The sequence below is a fragment of the Elephas maximus genome, chromosome 11 (assembly GCF_024166365.1).
Source record: "Elephas maximus indicus isolate mEleMax1 chromosome 11, mEleMax1 primary haplotype, whole genome shotgun sequence".
In the NCBI taxonomy this organism is placed as follows: Eukaryota; Metazoa; Chordata; class Mammalia; order Proboscidea; family Elephantidae; genus Elephas; species Elephas maximus.
The window spans coordinates 84,078,200-84,097,134 of record NC_064829.1 but is presented as its reverse complement, the minus strand read 5'-3'; the positions used below and the strand labels follow the sequence as shown (position 1 = coordinate 84,097,134).

General features: G+C 39.9%; 1 protein-coding gene across 2 annotated transcripts in view; it reads right to left on the bottom strand.

Annotated features, from left to right (window-relative positions):
* ZNF236 (zinc finger protein 236) overlaps positions 1-18,935 on the bottom strand; it is a 104,827-nt gene that overhangs the window by 49,150 nt on the left and 36,742 nt on the right. For both annotated transcript variants that reach the window (XM_049901894.1, XM_049901895.1), the window contains exons 9-15: positions 18,673-18,901; positions 13,297-13,569; positions 11,757-11,960; positions 6,298-6,439; positions 5,375-5,635; positions 1,598-1,851; positions 148-249 (exon numbers count right to left, since the gene is read on the bottom strand). In XM_049901894.1, the coding sequence (XP_049757851.1) occupies positions 148-249; positions 1,598-1,851; positions 5,375-5,635; positions 6,298-6,439; positions 11,757-11,960; positions 13,297-13,569; positions 18,673-18,901 (1,465 nt within the window). The remainder of the gene's footprint in view (positions 1-147; positions 250-1,597; positions 1,852-5,374; positions 5,636-6,297; positions 6,440-11,756; positions 11,961-13,296; positions 13,570-18,672; positions 18,902-18,935) is intronic.

Genomic DNA, 18,935 nt, shown 5'->3' with positions numbered 1-18,935 from the left:
ATCTGAGCAGATAACAAAAAAGTATGTGTCATTAAAAGAAAAGTACACAATACACACAAAAAGTTACTTGGTTTGAAACTGTACACTTTGGTAAGGCTTTACAAGAAACATTTGAGACTCAACTCCATCCACGACCTCCTCACTGACCTTGTGACAAGGCTGCTGGCTCAAAGGCCTGCGGTGCTGGAGTTTGCTGATCAAACTGGTCGATGTGCCCCTGTAGAGGATGTTGAGGGGTCACAAACCTATCTGAAGACAAGGACGCAAAAAAAAGGAAGACTCGTTAACTCAGCAACTATCTCAGGTTTGGTGAGTTTTCTAAAACAAACTTGTTTTTCGTGAAAGGACAGTGTGAGGGCACAGTTTAAACACAGTGCGTTCTCTTAGTTTGTGCGTGTTATGTTCTGTGAACCCCTGTGAACAGTGAGTGAGCCAACACTGCCCTAGCCTTGGTGGACCCCAGCACGGCACCTCTTGGCCCATGCACACATCTGCAAATGACCGTGAAAGCACCGCGAGTAGAGGTTTTGGGGTAACAATTCAACTTTAGCGAGCAGACAAATCCACAAATAGGGAATCCACGAATACTGAGGATTACCTGTATATGTATATGTCATGCGGTTAAAGCTTTATCGTTTATTTCCAGAGCATCAATGTAAAAAGTCTTTACAGTTCATCTTTAAGATTAGACACTCCTCCGTATGTATCATTTTAAATGCAATTGTCCTCACTGACTATTCAAACTGTTTTTTGTGTGCACTGCTCTAGGCAACAGAGGGGATAAGAAGTATAAAGCTCTCCCATAGGCTAGTTGGATAAATGCTGGAACATCCATAAGGCTGAGAAAGAAGTCGGTCAGCAAAGTGCCTGTCAGCAGGCCTGCACAAGCTCACACCTGTGTGAATGCAAAGCGTCACCAAGCACGCTGCCAAGGGAGCTCAGCTGGCACTTTGTTCATAGCAAGACTTTATTGATGAAAGAAGCAATGCACTGTTTTACACTCAAAACCAGGAGCCTGATCCCACTGCAGAGTGGTGACCGACCCCTGGCAGGCCTGCACCAGTTGTAACAGAACGACCATACAGACATGTGCTTGCTGAAAAGGAAGCCTATTCTCTATACACAAAAGGGCAAAAGAAGATTACAAAAGAGTATGGATAGAAAGATTCTGTCTCTATGATTCTATACACATAACATACACACACACATAGACCCATGCCTGCACACTTGCAAAGGAAAAATTAGAAGACCCTACATCAAAGTTTGGACAATAGTATTTGCTGTAGTCCTGAGATTTCGAATACGTTCTAATTTTCCTACTAAGAAACTGGATTACTTTGTTTAAAAAAAAAAAAAAATTGCCTCAAAAAACAAATAACGTTGAAGAGTAAAAACGCTACCAAAGAGTAACACAGGACAATATACAGCATGCAGTATTACACATACATGCACACACCCCACACATATCCATGCACAGAACAAATAGTGACTTAAGAAGTCTGAGTTGAGAGACACCAACATGGGTTGGAGGGAGCGTGAAGGGCTGCGTAACTTTGCGTGCAACGCCTCTCAGAGTGAAAGATCCTGGCATGTTTACCTTCATCTGCTTCCAAGGGCTGGTCCGCCAGCGGCTGGCTGAGCGTGGCCTCTTCCGTGCCCACGACATGCTGCGGCTCCAGTTCCAGGATGGCTCCGGGATTCGCAGCGACTGCCTCGGCTGTCTGGGGCAGCGCATCGCTCTCGATCTCCACCTGCATCTGGGTGGACACGTGGATGCCCTGCTGGTCCACAGTGCTGTCGTCGATGGAGGCGGCCTGCTGGTGCTGCTGGAGCTGTTGAGCAAGTTCATACCTTCAAAACCAAGGAGGATTCATGAGATCAGATGCTGCCCACAGCTGCCTGCAAGGCATCCCACCGTGAATGTACCATTTTATTAAGTAACTTGTTTTGTTTCAGAGCCACAGTGAAAATACCATTAAAAACTAAATGCTCTCAGGTCTCCTCGCCTTCTGGTGCTCTCCCAGCTATAGGGGCACGAGGGCAGAGGGCATGAAGGACAATATACACCAGGATCTTCAAAAGTTTAAAAAGTAAGAAAGGTGTCACACATTTAAAAATAAAACTCCCAACTCAAATTCTGCAATGAGCTAAAGTGTTAAGAGAAAGAACTATATGTCGTGAGGCAGCACATTTGCAGGTGGGTTTACGTGGGATAAGTTAAAGTGGATGGGCCGCAGGAGAGGCAGGGTCTCACAGCCTAATACCCTAGGTCAATGGCCGCAGGCGTTGTATGTGGCCAGTGGTCAATCGTGTTACAAACATACAGTACAAGGCATAGGGCCATTCTGATTTCCTGCAAAATCATTATGTGATATAAAATAAATCTAGTATGCATTCAATCGTATCTCTTTCGGGAAGAAAAATGAACAATAAATTCAGTGAATGAAACCAAGAACTTTAAAAAACACCTCCAGCAATTATCTGACTAACCAGCTAGGTAACACTGGGTGCACCACCTAAAACAATCAATGACCTGAGATACAGGTCTCCACGGTCAGATCCACACAAGCTCCATCCTATGTTCTATTCTACTCAGAATTTCTTTCTTAGTTCCACATAAAATCTTTCCTCTTCATTTTCTTATATCAAAAAACAGTCCACTCTCAACTACTTCTGTTGAGGAAGAGGGAATAAAAATGTCATACAAAATAGCAAAGAATTAGAAAATACATCCACTCCTTACTTATCGGCACCGTTAGGTTCCAAAGACCAGGTCATTATGTGAAAACCTGCATTATGTGAAAATGGAGAATGAACACCTCAGATCACAAAATGGAGGATGACTACATCATTACATAACTGCCAAACCACTGCAAATCATAGGCCGGCCAAGTTGACACATAACCTTAACCATCACAGCCAGCATTACTTTCACCTCACACCTCAGCATTCATTACCGCCAGGTGTATTCGTTAATGTGCAAAACAGTCAGATAGTAGATTTTTTTACTATTGTAAATGTAAAATGTTGGATAACAAGATAGTCAGTAAGTGGGGAATAGGTATACAGCAAAACCTGCAAAAGCCAGAACCTGTATAAGGCAGAAACCTGTCAGAGAAGGAAAACTCAAATATTTTCCACTAAAAAGAGTGAGAGAGAAGTGGTAAGACCGCAACATGTCAAAGGCAGAAAACTTTCAAGACATGGAAAAACAATGCAGTCCTATTGAGTTTTGGCTCTCACAGATTTCACTGTACATTATTACACCTTTATTTTAACTGTTACTATACACTAACTCTGGGATCCCTGGTGGCATGGTGGTTAAGATCTTGGCTGCTAACCTGAAAGTTGACAGTTTAAATCCACCAGCCACTCCTTGGAAACACTATGGGGCAGTTCTACTCTGTCCTATAGGGTCACTATGAGTCGGAGTCGACTCAATGGCACCTAACGACAACATACAGTAACTCAATCATGTTTACATATCTGTCTTCTCGCTATTCCATCAAACTAGGAGGAAATGTGTCCTGCACAGTAATCAGTGGTGGCTTGTGCTCTGTTGTTTATTGTTGTTCCTTTTTTGTTTTAATGAGCAGACTTTACTGTAGTAATCTTCTACACCTATTTTTGAGATAACCGTATATAGTATTTTGGGAATTCCCAACACTTCAAACAAAGGCATGGACTATTGGGTCTGCTCCTCTCTTTGCATGCAAATTCTAAAAAGAGAAACGTGCTAGCTCTGCAATATCACAGACCTACCAGTCTTCAGATCAACATCTCAAAGTCATACAGTAAACTCCTAAAATAATGGCAGGCGCACGTTCCTGAGTGTTATCTGTGATAAGCAAGAGGTGATGTGATACTTCCACTTACCACAGTCAGCCCCATAGAAACAGTGAACCCACTTTCCCAGTAATTACATCATTGGCCAACAGATGCATAAATAAGGTCTTAAAGCCTTTACTCCCAACACTACCATAAAAAGCACACTAAAAAGGACTGACTTCCTGTCAGAGAAAATATGACTTAAAGCGCCACTGCACAAAGTTTAGGACCCATGTTCCATAACTGTAGTATGTGCAGCTCTCAGCTGGATGGGGACATGTCATCCCGCCACCGTGGACAGGGACACTAGCTGGCATCCTTAACATTTATGCACTCATGACTCCCCAGTTCCCAGTCGCGTGCACAGCACGTAACTCCCTCCATAAAAGGCAGTAAAGTGCAGCTGCATCTGTAACTGGCAAGAGTACACTATATTGCTCCACAGACACCATATTCCCTGGATGGTATCAAGCAGCAGTTAAACTTGCCAGCTAAGTAGCCAACTGCACCGACATCAAAGCTGTGAAGTTTGTCAGGCAGGCCTAGGCATCCAGATAAATAATACTAAAAAAAAAAAAAAAAAAATTATTTATCAGAGTTTGCTTATCCCAATACGTGGAGTTTTGTTTTATAGGCAACACCCTGGCAGACACAGCTAGATAAAATACTGCTCAATAAATGCTCCAGGGCGGAAGATTAAATGTCCTTCTTGGTATGCCTGGTCACCCTGACTTTCAGAGTCCCCTCATCGATGCTTTTTGACAGTGCAAGTAAAGAACTCCAGGGATTCGTGGATTCCCAATGTAGTAGGAAACACATTCCTGCTCAGCTCTGTGCTCACCTCCATTTGGAGATGAGATTGCCACCAATAAGTAAAAACAGAAGTTAGATTTTAGTGATGGATTTATGCAATACCTAAAACATGTTCTCTGTAAACAACAACACAGAATAATTACTATTCAGATACCGAAATGACACGCCTCGAAATCACAGAGTTGACTAAGATCTCCTCTTTTGAAATCTTCACTACCTAATTATACTAAACATGCTAGATTTAGCATCTCATCTAATTACTATCAGCTTTAAAAGAGAGTGTGAGAAGCATTTGGCCCAAGATAGATTATTCAATACTATATTTTTTTTTATATTAAGAATAAAAATGCTAATGTTTTGGTCTGAGGCTCTCAATAGATCCTTAGACTCATAAACCACTGCCGTTGAGTCGAATCTGAATCCTAGCAATCGTGTATGACAGAGTATAACTACCCCACAGTGTTTCCCAGGCTGTAACCTTTACATGGATCTTTCTCCCACAGAGCAGTTGCTGGTTCGAACTGCCGACCTTTTGGCTAGCAGCCACGTGCTTAACCACTAAGCCACCAGGGCTCTCGATCATTGGACACTGATACATAAATTGATTTAGCCCATGCACAAGCTAGACATGATATATCAGGTGCAAAGATAATTATTTCTTAAAAACTCTCCCAGCCTCATTTGGGAACGATATAGATGATCATACAAAAGCAACAACCAGCACCATGCCTACCTGTGGGTTTTCATGTGCTTTTTGCAGTTGAGGGAGGTCTTGAACGTCTTCTGGCAGTAGGGGCACATGTAGGGCCGGAGGTTGTTGTGGATGCCCATGTGGCGCCGCAGGCTGCCACCCGTGGTGAACGCACCATTGCATATTAGACACTTGAAGGACTTTAGTCCCGTGTGCGTGCGGATGTGTGCCTTCAGCACGCCCGCGGACACAAAACCTCTTCCACACTGAGAGCATTTAAAAGGCTTTTCACCTGTATGCGATCTAAAAGGAATACAAAGTTTACCGAATGAACAATGGTCCCTTACACTTTTATAGTGCTCATAATGTAGAATGCACTCTCACATATTATTTCACTTGATCATCACATTCTTTTAAGCTAAGCAGCAAAGACACAGCTTTCCACGTCTTACAAATGAGAAGACCAGAAGGGTTGATTAAGACTTGCTTAAAGTCACACATTTGGCATATAATGGAGATAAAACCAGAATCCAAGTCTTCTAAGTTCTATGCTTGGTTCAACATATCGCATTGTCTTGCCCAAGATCAAATTTCTGATTTCTTCTCGCTGTTGCTACACCACCAGGAATTAACCTAAACCATAATGAAAACACTTCAAAAACTGTTAAAGAACCTAATTCTAATGAAATAAACCAAACTTTTCTTTGCTACTTCCTGGAAATTGCAAATGCTGAGATACAGGATGAGTTAAAAAAAAAAAAAACAGTGGCAATTTCCAGGTAAAATATTTTAGACAAGGCACTAAGGAATGAAAATACCAGTGACCCGAATAAATATTTTGGGGTCCAATGAGACACTTTACACACTAAAACCTAACACTACAATCCTGTATACTTCTCAAAGTTGCTCGATCTCTAAATCACTGAAAATGACATGGAATCCCACTTCTGAGACTGTCACCTTACCTGATGTGCTGTTTAAGGTGGCAAGATTTTTTATATGCTCGATGACAGTAAAAACACTTGTATGGTCTATCGGCTTCATTTACAAAATTATTATTAAAATAATTTTGAAAAAACTGGTTTCTCGGAATGGGCTGGATAAGACCTAAAAATCAAAACAAAAGCAGGAATAATTCACTGCCAGTGCTACTTAAGTGAAATTTCAAAAAGTGTCTACTCAGAAGATGAAAAATTCAAAACAGCTAAAGTACAGATGCCAATGTTGCAACGAAACGCTATTCTAATTGTGTTAGGAATAGACTGTTTAAAGAGAACCTACCAGAAAATATTTATGAAGTTAAAGTAACTTCAATATTTTTTCAACATAAGGAATATCTATATTGGTACAATTGCTCCTCTTGATTCTAACAGCCAAGTTTTAAATGGATTTCACCACTTACTTTCTATATGGGCATTTGGTAACATGGAACTGACACAACTATGTCCAAAATGTAGGCCGATCAGGATTTATTGTAGGATTTATCACAGTACACTAGGTACCATAATGCACTCAAAGAAGAAATAATTATAACATGACCTCTGTTCTAAAAAGGTCAGTGCTTTCATGGATATTTTATTAAAGGAATAGCTGGAAATAGCAAGATTACTGTTATTTTTGTTGTGAGGTACCGTCAAGTCAGTTCCAACTCGTAGCGACCCTGCGCACTACAGAATGAAACACTGCCCGATCCTGTGCCATCATCATAATTGTTGTTATGCTTGAGCCTATTGTTGCAGTCACTGTATCAATCCATTTCATTGAGGGTCTTCCTCTTTTCTGCTGACACTGTCCTTCTCCAGTGACTGATCCCTCCTGACAACATGCCTAAAGTATATAAGACACAGTCTCACCATCCTAGCTTCTAAGGAGCATTCTGGTTGTACTTCTTCCAAGACAGATTTATTTGTTCTTTTGGCAGTCCATGCTATAGTCAATACTCTTCACCAACACCATAATTCAAAAGCGTCAATTCTTCTTCAGTCTTACTTATTCATTGCCCAGCTTTCACACACGTATGATGCGATTGAAAACACCATGGCTTGGGTCAGGTACACCTTAGTCTTCAAGGTGGCATCTTTGCTTTCCAACACTTTAAAGAGGTCCTTTGCAGCAGATTTGCCCAATGCAATGCATCTTCTGATTTCTTGACTGCTGCTTCCGTGGCTGTCGATTGTGGAGCCAAGTAAAATGAAATTCTTGACACCTTCAATTTTTTCTCCATTTATCATGATGTTGCTTACTGGTTCAGTTGTGAGGATTTTTGTTTTCTTTATGTTGAGGTGGTATCCATACTGAAAGCTGTGGTCTTTGATCTTCACCAGTATGTGCTTCAAGTCCTCTTCACATTCGGCAAGCAAGGCTGTGTCATCTGCATAATGCAGGTTGTTAATGAGTCTTCCTCCAATCCTGATGCCCCGTTCTTCTTCATATAGTCCAGCTTAAGGGGTTATTTGCTCAGCATACAGACTGAATGGGTATGATGAAAGGAGACAACCCTGACACACACCTTTCCTGATTTTAAACCATGCAGTATCCCCTTATTTTGTTCAAATGACTCCCTCTTGATCTACGTACAGGTTCCTCATGAACACAATTAAGTGTTCTGGAGTTCCCATTCTTCGCAATGTTATCTATAAATTGTTATGATCCACACAGTTGAGTGCCTTTGCATAATCAATAAAACAGAGGTAAACATCTTTCTGGTAGTCTCTGCTTTCAGCCAAGATCCATCTGACATCAGCAATGATATCCTTCATTCCATGTCCTCTTCTGAATCTGGCCTGAATTTCTTACTGCTGCAAACACTTTTGAATTATCTTCAGCAAAATTTTACTTGCTTATGATATTAATGATATTGTTCGGTAATTTTCACATTCGGTTGGATAACCTTTCTTTGGAATAGGCATAAATATGGATCTTTTCCAGTTGGTTGGCTAGGCAGCTGTCTTCCAAATTTCCTGGCAGGGATGAATGAGCACTTTCAGCACTGCATCTGTTTACTCAAACATCTCAACTGCTATTCCGTCAATTCCTGGCACCCTGTCAATGCCTTCAGTGCAGCTTGGACTTCCTCCTTCAGTACCATCGGTTCCTGGTCATGTTACCGCCCTGAAATGGTTGAATGTCAATCAATTATTTTTGGCGCAGAGACTCTGTGCATTCCTTCCGTCTCCTTTTGATGCTTTCTGCGTTGTTTAATATTTTCCCCGTAAAATCACTCAAGATCGCAACTCAAGGCTTGAATTTTTTCTTCAGTTCTTTCAGCTTGTGAAATGCTGAGTGTAGATACATAGTTTTTGAAAAATGGTGATACAGATATACATATGATTTGAATCTCAGAAGCAACTCCAATACTTCCCCAATCTGCACATAATTTTATTTAAATTTTAGTTTCTGAATTAGAAGAAAAAACATTCAGAGCACAACAAACAAAACAATGTCTACAATTATATTCAAAATGTTGGGCTGAATGCCTCCAGAGAACATATCTCGTGAAGTACAAATTGTACTTACTAAAATGTGACTGTACTCACTAAAATGTAATAATACATACAACATTGGAGTTCAGTAGAGACAACTACTGCTATATGCCAGTACTTGTTAACAGCTGAGAGCCATGGCTGCCCTTCTTCCACACCACATGCTGTGAGCGCAGTGATGAGCCACGGCCACCCTTCTACACCACGTGCTGTGAGCACGGTAATGACAGTGGGAGAAGGTGAGTTCCACTGAAACACAGTCCTGGTCTAGAGTCAGGAGTTGGGGTCTTGGTTCCACCACGGCATAGGACAGCTGATGGCCTTAAAGCAAAGTGACTCTCTCAAGACCCCAGTTTTCGAATTGTGCTGCCTTAATGGTCAGAGATCAAATCGCTTCGTATTGCTGAGCCATAAGTGTTTTAATGCACTCTGGTATTTTTTAAATGACACTCTTGTTGTAAAACATATTGTGTTTTAAGTAACGAAACTGGAACATAGCGAACAACGGAGACTGTTCTAGACTAGAATCTTCACTATGACACTTTATCTAAATCTGTCCCCAAAAGCTTTTGATAGCCCTGAAGGAGCTCAGAGTGAGATGATACAAATAAAATGACAACAGAATTAAGCATAATAAGGACTATTTACACTGTTTTGCATTTCACAAGTGAAACTACCTCTAGAATCATGTCCCTCTTTGTGGCTCAGCTCAGCCCAGAGGAGGATTCTATTGCCACTATATTTATCTAACTTGCAGACATCTGTGAAGCCAAGGAGCACAATATATCCCATGTTAGCCCTGGAAAAATTCTGAAGAATCAGATATAGAAGCTTTTTTACATAAACTTAACAAAACCCATATGCGTTTAACTTGATTTATGACGACCTGACAAAAATTAGTAATCTGAGGATAACTGTTAAGCATGAAGAATACTTCTAGTGCCCACTAAATAAGTTTTTAATCTGACCCTGCCTTTTAGAAGCTTTTCTGCATTTCTGGAATAATGCAAATCCACTGAGAAACTATGGGCTACGGTGCAGATTAAACTTGAATGAGTGAGACTACTCTGCTGTTTTGTTTTGTGGGCTACTAAAACTGAACAAGGGTATCAAACTATTCTCACCTATCCTGGGAGTTCTTGACCATTTTCTATGCTCTAAAACTGTTAAATACCAGAAGAATTACAGTCTCTAGGAAGTTTAATAGAACTCATTCGTAAAATCATCTGAGACTGGTATTTGGAGCAGATATGGATCTTTCACTATCTTTTTGATTTCTTGTGTTTTGGGGTTTTCTATTTCTTCTACAGCCAATTCTGGTAATTATATAATTGTAGAAAAGATTCATTCAATCTAAATTTTCAAATGTATTAACATAAGGTTATAGAGTATTCTCAAATAATTTCTACCTCATTTGTTTCTGTGCTTAAGCTTCTTCCTTGTTCTTAATATACAAGTGTTTTCTTGTTCTTTAGTTTTATTAATGACATGCCAAGCTGTATATTTTATTAGTCATTCAAAAAGTTTTTCAAAAATTACTTATCAAGTCCACTAGAATGTTATCTTCTACCTTAAATTATTTCATACTTATTAATTTCTGTCTGCTACTTTATTTTCACTTTTCTAGCTTTTGAGTTATATTTATTATCACTCTCTCTTTTTAGTAGGAAATATTATAGGAGCTAAGGACAGCTTTTGTTCACCCAATCTGTTTATGTAATACTCTCACTTATATAATTTCAGTTTTGAGTCTTTCTTTTCCATATAACAAATTTTGGATAAATACTTTCTATTATTTTCATTAAATTATAATCAAAGATTATGTCCTGGATGCTATCTAAAAAAAAAAAAAATTTTATCTACTTTTGCAAATTTATTGAAACTTTTTATACCCTAAAAAAAAAATACCCTAGCATGTGTTAATTTCTGTTTCATATATATTTGAAAGAATGTGTATTTTAGGGTAAAAGAGTCCACATAAAGCTATTAAATCACCCTTTTATATATGTATTTATACCCGTATACTTCAAATCCTTGGCAGGTTTACTGTGTTTGGTTAACTTGAATTGAGAATCACCGTACTTGAGAAAGTGAATATTTCTCCTTTCTTATACTGTTTTTGGCTTACATATTTTGACGCTCTGCTCTTAGGTACAGAAAGGTTCATGACTGTTAATTTTTATTAGTGGATTATAACATTTCAATCTAAAATATCCTCCTTTATACAATTTAACCATTTTTTTTTTACATTAGTTGGTATTTTTTTTGGTATTCATTCTCCTCTATTCATAGATTGGATTATCTGGCTTAGGAAAATGAAATAAAGAAATTGCATAAAAAACGTAAATTCACTTACAGAATTTAACGAAATTTCTTAAATTGTGTTCTTCCTGTTGTTTGTAGTTCCAAAAACTTTTCTAAAGTTTCTAGTAGGCATTAATTTTTTCCTAGTTAACAAAATCATAATTTGGCTTGATTATAATAACATAAGCCTAAAAAGAACTTTTTTAGCAGGGAGGTTTTTCTTCTTCTTTTTTTAATCCAAAGATTAAAGCAGGCCAAATAACAGTCTATCACACTGCTTGGGGCTTTTAAGGTGAAAATTACAAAGCGAGCTGTGCACTTCACATGTCATCTTTGAGATCACCACTGAGGCTGAAATTTTTTCCAGTGAAGATTTACAGACTAACATCATCACTTACACACCATTACTCTCTTAACCAAGGACACAACTTGAGCACTCGTTTAGACACAGCTATGGTTTGAGTTTCGACTGTGCGACATGCTGGCCCATAAAGCAAAATAATACTTAACAATGACTTCATTAATATCGCGCTTAAACCTGTCTAAATATGTATATCATCATGTTTATACATCCTTCATAAGACACCAAGTGAAGGCATACTCAATAAACTGTAAGTGAAGCCTTCTGACTCCCCTACCTAAGTCGGTGATGAGAATTGGTTCCTGCAGAGGAATATCGGGCACCAGAGCATTGGTCTTGCCCACTCGAACCTTTGTGGGTTTGCGTTGGTGCCTCATCTTCCTGAGCTCGGTGTGCTTGAAATGAGAGGCAATGTGTGTCTTCCTGTGGCCTGAGGTTCGGAACTTTTTGTCACAGTGAGGACAAGCGAAAGGTCTAACGCCTAATAAAAAATGAAAAGTACATTTTAGAATTATTTCAAGGGCTCCATTTCAAGGAAATACCACTCAAAAATTAATGCCAACATAAAATTCAAATATTTTAATATGGATTTGAGTATTTAATTTATCATTACCATGCTTATGATCTCACGGATGTTATAAATTAGAGTTATTTTCCCTCGTTTGCTTATGGTGCATCTTACAGATGTTAAGGTCAGCAATAAAAGCATTTTCAGTGAAAAAGAACATTTACTATCTCCAGGACAAAGGTTGAAACTGTAAAATATGGATATTCCAACAACCAGTTATCTTTAGAATTTTAAGACATGGAAGACTGCTCTCTGTCTCAAGTATTCTGTAAACTGAGAATAATAATGTGTGCCTCCTCAGCTCTTGCTAGAATTACAGGAGCAAATGTTTAAATAAGGAAACCTGGCAGGGCAACGATTAAGCACTCAGCTGCTAACCAAAAGGTCAGCAGTTTGAACCCACCCAGTGACTCCACAGAAGAAAGACCAGGCAATCTGCTCCCATAAAGATTCTGGCCTTGGAAACCGTATGGGGCAGTTGTACTCCGCCTTATGGGGTTGCTGTGAGTTGCACTCTACTCGCTGGCACATAAAAACAATAATATTTAAACAGCGCTTAGCACAGTGTCTAGTGCCTAGCAAACAATGCATAAATGGTGGTTGTTATTGTAAACAATGATGACGATATTCTCTTAACAATCCTCCACTACTGGGCCTCTTTTCTGAAAGAAATTTCATTCTTTTATAATTCTATTGGTAAATGAAAAGGCGGATTCCGAAGGACATGTAACCAAGTTGACTAATTCTAGCTTTTTCAAATACTGACTGTACATGGTTCAGAGAAAACCCCATCCAATATCCACAAAGACTTTTCTTTAAAGGAATACACTAAGGTCGCTGTGCCTGAGCACAAATTGGGCCTTCTCTGAAGGGCCCGTCCCCTTTCCTCTCCAGGAAAAGCCATGGGTCACTCCAGATGGTAGACTCCATTGTCCTGCCCTCAGAACGGCTCACCCAATCAGAATCTATATCTGGTCTGACCACAGTATTCTCTCCTAAACCCTGACTCTTTCTGTTCTCACCTCACAAGGTGCGATTGTATATGCTCATTTGTAGGTGCTACGTGTTCAGTGCTCCTCTCTACACCATCGGCCATGTGAGGCTTGAGATGGGGTCTGTCTTCTCTAGCAGTACACACTCAGCGCCCCGGCTATAGAAGGGAGTCAGTTAAGTGCATATGTGCTAAGGAAGAACGTGTCTGTGTCAGCCAGCAGGCAGCACTGCAGATCGCCAGGGCAGGTGCCCTTACCTGTGTGCAGGCGGATGTGCACTTTGAGGCTTCCTGAGGTGGAGAAGCTCTTCATGCAGTACTGGCACTGGAAGGCCTTGATGCCCGTGTGTGTCTTGATGTGGGCAGTCAGCGTGCTCTTCACGGCAAAGGCCCGGAAGCACTGCGGGCACTTGAAGGGCTTCTCGTGGGTGTGGATGCGAATGTGGCGCACCAGGTCGCTGGGCTTCTTAAACTCCTTTGTGCAATAGGGGCACACATGCCACCTTACTCCGTTCTCCTCGCGAATCGAACCTGGAGTAAAAGGTCAGAACAAAGACAGAATAAATAAAATCTACATAAAAGAATAAGGTAAAAACTATAACACACACAGTCCACTCTGGCCCAGAAACTGTGTCATGCCAACTACTAAGGCACTTCCACACTCCCCACGGGAGGACTGAGACAGTGTGCCATACCTATACAGGCTGCCCCACAGAAGATGACCAATTATGGAAAAGCTAGAAAAGCTGGAATTATTGAAGATTACGATGCAGTCTTGCAGAAACTCCTAACCGGCCTTGAGAACACAAATCACAGCCTCAGGAGAGCTAACTGAACAGGCAGTATTATACGAATCAGGAGTGCAGCATTGCAGAGCCAGTTCATCCCAACGTGAGTAAAAGCAGATGTAGCAAACAGCTCCACGGTTAACTCCAGGAACTTGAAGAGAAGGATGTTTGAGTAAGTATCATTTGGGTCTATCTCATGACACAAATTAAAAATGAAGCAAAGAAATAATTAGGAAATGGTAAGTTCTTATGCCATAAAAAGGAATTTTCATTTGTTAAGACACAGAAGTCTTGTGTAAGATTCGAATGAGTTCATGATCGAATATAAAAGAGTCTTTTCTAACTCTAAATATTATTTTTATCCAACTTTGAATCAGGTTTAAAACTATTCCTTATCAGAAGAAAAAGCGCAACTACATTTGTGGGAATATTGAGTAAAATGGTTTCTAAAATATAAAATTCAAAATAACAAAACATCAGCAGAATCACTTTTATCTTTGATGTTTTTTGTTAGACTTACTCATTGAACATAAAATAGATCCAGATAATTCAGGTCAAGAATCCAGATGAGATCAAAAAGATTTTGGCCATGGTGATGAATTTCACCTGAAAATCTTAACTCTTTAAGTGCGTCTGCACAGACATAGTTTTGTTCTGGAAAAAGAAAATTTCTGGTTTCCTTCTCTTTGTCATCAGTAAATACAGTGACTTCTCCATACGTGCAAGTGACCTTACAGGGGGAGAAAATGCATTTTCCCTAATGTGATGCTCTTTCCGAGACTAATCACATAGGAAAAGAGGTTAGGTAAGAGAATGAAGAATAACGTTTTTTACAATGGTCACAGACTGGAAACAGGAGAAGACACACACTAACCAGAAAAATGGGGGGAGCGGGGAGGACGGGAAACAAGGGAAAATGCTTTAAAAACGTGAGAAAAGCCTTTATTCGGTGACGCTACTTGTATTAAAGAAGTCTCTAAAATTTAAGACTGCTTAAAACTAATAGACAAAAATTATTCAGAAATGTATAGTATCTGAACATCTTCTCAGACAAATCAACAAAGTATAAAAAGGTCAGAGAGAACTAGAATATCTACTTAGCAAAAAACAGGAAACTATGGCCTGAAATCAGATTTTTTCCAAACAAAAATGAAAACATGTCTTTAATTACACAGGATGACATAATATAAATGGTCAGCCAGTTCTAGTCATGCCAAACGGCAGCCCTGGCACTGCTGTCCCTGGAGCTAGCCCCCATATGTCTTGTTTGGCCCACGCAGTGCTACAAATAGAAAACTGGACCCAGATTCCAGCTTCCCTGACAAGTTGAAAGATCCCTGTCCATCTATGCATACACATGCACATACACGCACACGTGCACACATGTGCATACATGCACACGTGTAGATCTGGAAAACCTGGACTACACGCCCATATGGCAGCCTGCCCAAAAAGTGGGCAACAGCTTTCCTCTTCAAATGCATTAATAAATTAAAAGAGAAAAATACATATAATCATCCACAAGATGAAAAGGCATTTGCGAAAATTTAACACCTGCTCTTAACTTTAAAAGAAAAGTCTAAAAACAGGAAGAGGTGGATAAACACATCTCAACACAAAACTCAACTTCATAGGAAAACACTAAAAGCAATCCCAGTAAAGCAGGAGAAAAAATCCCCTGAAATAGCCAATGAAACTCGACAAGATAAAGAAATACAGCATAAGCTAGGAAGGAAAAGGTAACATTATCATTATTCATGAATGATATGATTATATACCTCAAGAACCTAAGAGAACTTAGAAAGATGCTGAGTTTTATATTTAAAAATCAATACCCTTCCTATGTACAAACAACACCCAGAAGTAAATTTTGAAGTGCTACTAAAATGAGCCCTCCCACCACACCCCCCCGGTCAAAAAAAAAAGAAGGAAAAAAGGATTGGAATAAATAGAAATGCATATCCTATTCTTTGGTACAAAGACAAAAAGTTATAAAGACATCATTTCTCCCTTGTTTAGCTTATCACGTACACACAAATACCGATTAGTAGATTCTAAAGTTCAGAGGAAAAAACAGGTATGTAAAATAATCAAGACTACACTTTTTAAAAAATGAGATCTTTAAGAAGTGGTGCTGGGACAGCTGTGTTCTCCACATGCAAGAAAAGGAACCTGGACCCATACCTTATACCATATACTGAAATTAACTCAATTGGTTCAACAAACTAAATATAAGGGCTAAAACCATAAAACTCTTAGAAGAAAACATGGAAATAAAACTTTAGGATCTTGTTTTTGATAATGGATTCTTAGATAGGACACCAAAAGCATGGGCAATAAAAGAAAAAAATAGATAAATAAGACTTTCTCAAAATTAAAAAGTTTTCTGTATCAAAGGGCTTTATCAAGAAAACAAGGTAAAAAGACAACCTACAGAATGGGAAACAATAATTGGTAACCATATATCTCATAAGGGTCCAATATCCAGAATATATTTAAAAAAAAAAAAAAAACTCCTACAATTTAATAACAAAAAGACAAACAACCCAATTTCACAATGGGCAAAGGACTAGAATAGACGTCTCGCCAAAAAAAGAAGATACAAAAGTAAGTACAGGACAAGATGCTTGACATCATTTGTCATTAAGGAAATACAAATCGAAATCCCAGTAAGATATCACTTCACATCTACTAAGATGGCTATGATGGGGGAAAAACAAACAAACAACAGGTGTTAGTGAGGATGTAGAGATATCGAAGCTCTCATCCATTGCTGGTGGAACTGTAAAATGGTACAGCCACTGTGGAAAACTATCTGGTGGTTCCTCAAAAAGTTACACACAGAACTGCCATATAATCCGGTAATTCCACTCCCAGAAATAAACAAAATGCAGTAGATACAGGCAATGAAATATTAAAACCAGTTGCTACTGAGTCAATTCCAACTCAAAGCAACCCTATGTTTTCTTTATTAGTACAAATGTTCCAAAATAAAATACTGTATAATAAAGTTAACCATAATTTCACATTGAATTCTCTATATGAAGGTCATTGTAGAATAAAACACTGTTTCTACCAACTTCAGATCTTGAAGAGGGTATACAGGATGAATTTCACCTGCTGCAGTCTAAGGGATGAGAAATCAGAGTCTTTATGGAATCCCACAGCTCCTCACTCAAGAGATTACCACCATGTGAGAGTTTCTTTAAAGGTTTCAGCAAAAAACCTGAAGACGGCAGCCCTAGTAACTGGCATCAATGATTCCACACAGACTGCGGATTTGCTTTGTCTACTAGTGCACATAAGGTCGACATTCAAAATCCTGAGGCAACTGTGTAACCTATAAGGCTATCAAAAAGCTAATAAAAACACGAGGAAATGCCCTTTTTTCCTTCTTGCCTCTCTAGATACCAAGAAAAAACAGAGAATATATTGTTTTTATTTTATAATCCTAGTTTTGACTTGTGGGGGAGACCAAGACGACCACAGTTTGGGGTGAGACACAGGACTTCACACCACACATTACACATAAGAAAGCACGTCTTAGGAGAAAACCACAAATGGATATGACAATGGTACCCCACGCTTTTCAGGAAGAAAGCACGTGTCCCCCAAGACTCCTGGGAGAGGCACCATGTCCGTAAAGGAACAGTCATACCCACCAAGAAAACATTCTCAGGAAGATACTTCTGCCAAAAGACAGAATCTATGCGATTTGAGGAAGGTTAGTAAGTGCCTGCACAGGGCCACCCTGGCACTCTGGGGTGCCAGAAGTAAACAGAAGGTGCTCTAGGCAGAAGAAGTATGCAGCCCAGAAGGGACATCAGGCCATGCACATACCATAGCTAACATGAGAGAATGCCAGAGCCATCAAGTGCTCTAAGTGCTAAGGGTGCTGAGAGCAGGAAGAGAACCTTCGGAGAGCTTCTGAGGAAGTGACGTTAAGCTGGTCTCAGTTCTGAGAGTGAACAGGAAGAAGGGTTTCTAGAAAGAAGACCTTCCTGATACAGAAGAGCCTGTGGAAAGCATGAAGCTCAGAGAATATGGCAAATGTTTAGAAAGAGCAAGGAATTCCGTTTTCCTAGGATATTAGTTTCTGTCCAGAAGAAGAGTGGGAGGGAAGATGAAATGCAGGATTGGGACAGGTTATGGAGGGTTTGTTTGCACTCTTGGTGGAGACAACCATTAAGTGCTCGGCTGCTAACCAAAAGTTTGGCTGTCTGAACGCACTCGGCAACACCGTGGAAGGAAGTCCTGGCAATCTGCTTCTATAAAGGTTACAGCCAAGGAAACTCTACAGAGCAGTTCTACTCTATCACCTGGGGTCGCTATGAGTCGGAATCAACACAACAGCAACGGGTTTGTCTTTGTTTTGGTTTATGAAGGGTTCAAAAGCCGAGGAACGGCGTTGGTAAGCAGTAGAGAATCCACGCAGGAAAGCTGTGTTTTGGAGGTGATCACGTGGCACATTCAGGGTAGGCCCAGAGGAGGAGAGCGGTTAGGAGCCTGTAACTACACCCTGTCGCCAAGAGACGAGGAGGGCCCAAGGTGCGAAAGGGCTGAAGGGCAGTAATGGACCAACTGCACATGCGTTGCGGGAAAGAGGAGAAACTGTGAGAGAGACTGGGGTTCCAGCCCCGCTCACTAACCAGGAGCAGAAACCAATCCTGGGGAAGAGAGAGAGGGGTATGCAACAAATTATATACTGCCATACTTTTCACTTTAAATACCAAACAATAGAGAACTACTCTCAAAATATTACCAAACAAACATATCATATCATCTTCTTAAAGATAAGCCATATGTGTATTCCAAAGGTCTAAACATTAAAGCATATCAAAATTACCAGGTAGAAAAGGTGATTTCTTCTTTATAATCTTCTTTTCCTTTTTATCCAGCTTTTCTGGGCTCTCCTGTTCTTTCTCTTGCTCTGCATCAGTAGGCTCAGCCTGCTCGCCGGCAACATTGGCAATGTCTGGACTTTGGATCTGGGTTGTGGATGTCTTAGTATGGCTGGGGTCGGTAGGATGAGCTGCAACTGGAATTGAAGACAGCCCACTGTTTTCTAAGGCTTGCTGAGACAGAACAAAACTAAAAGGTTAGAAGGTA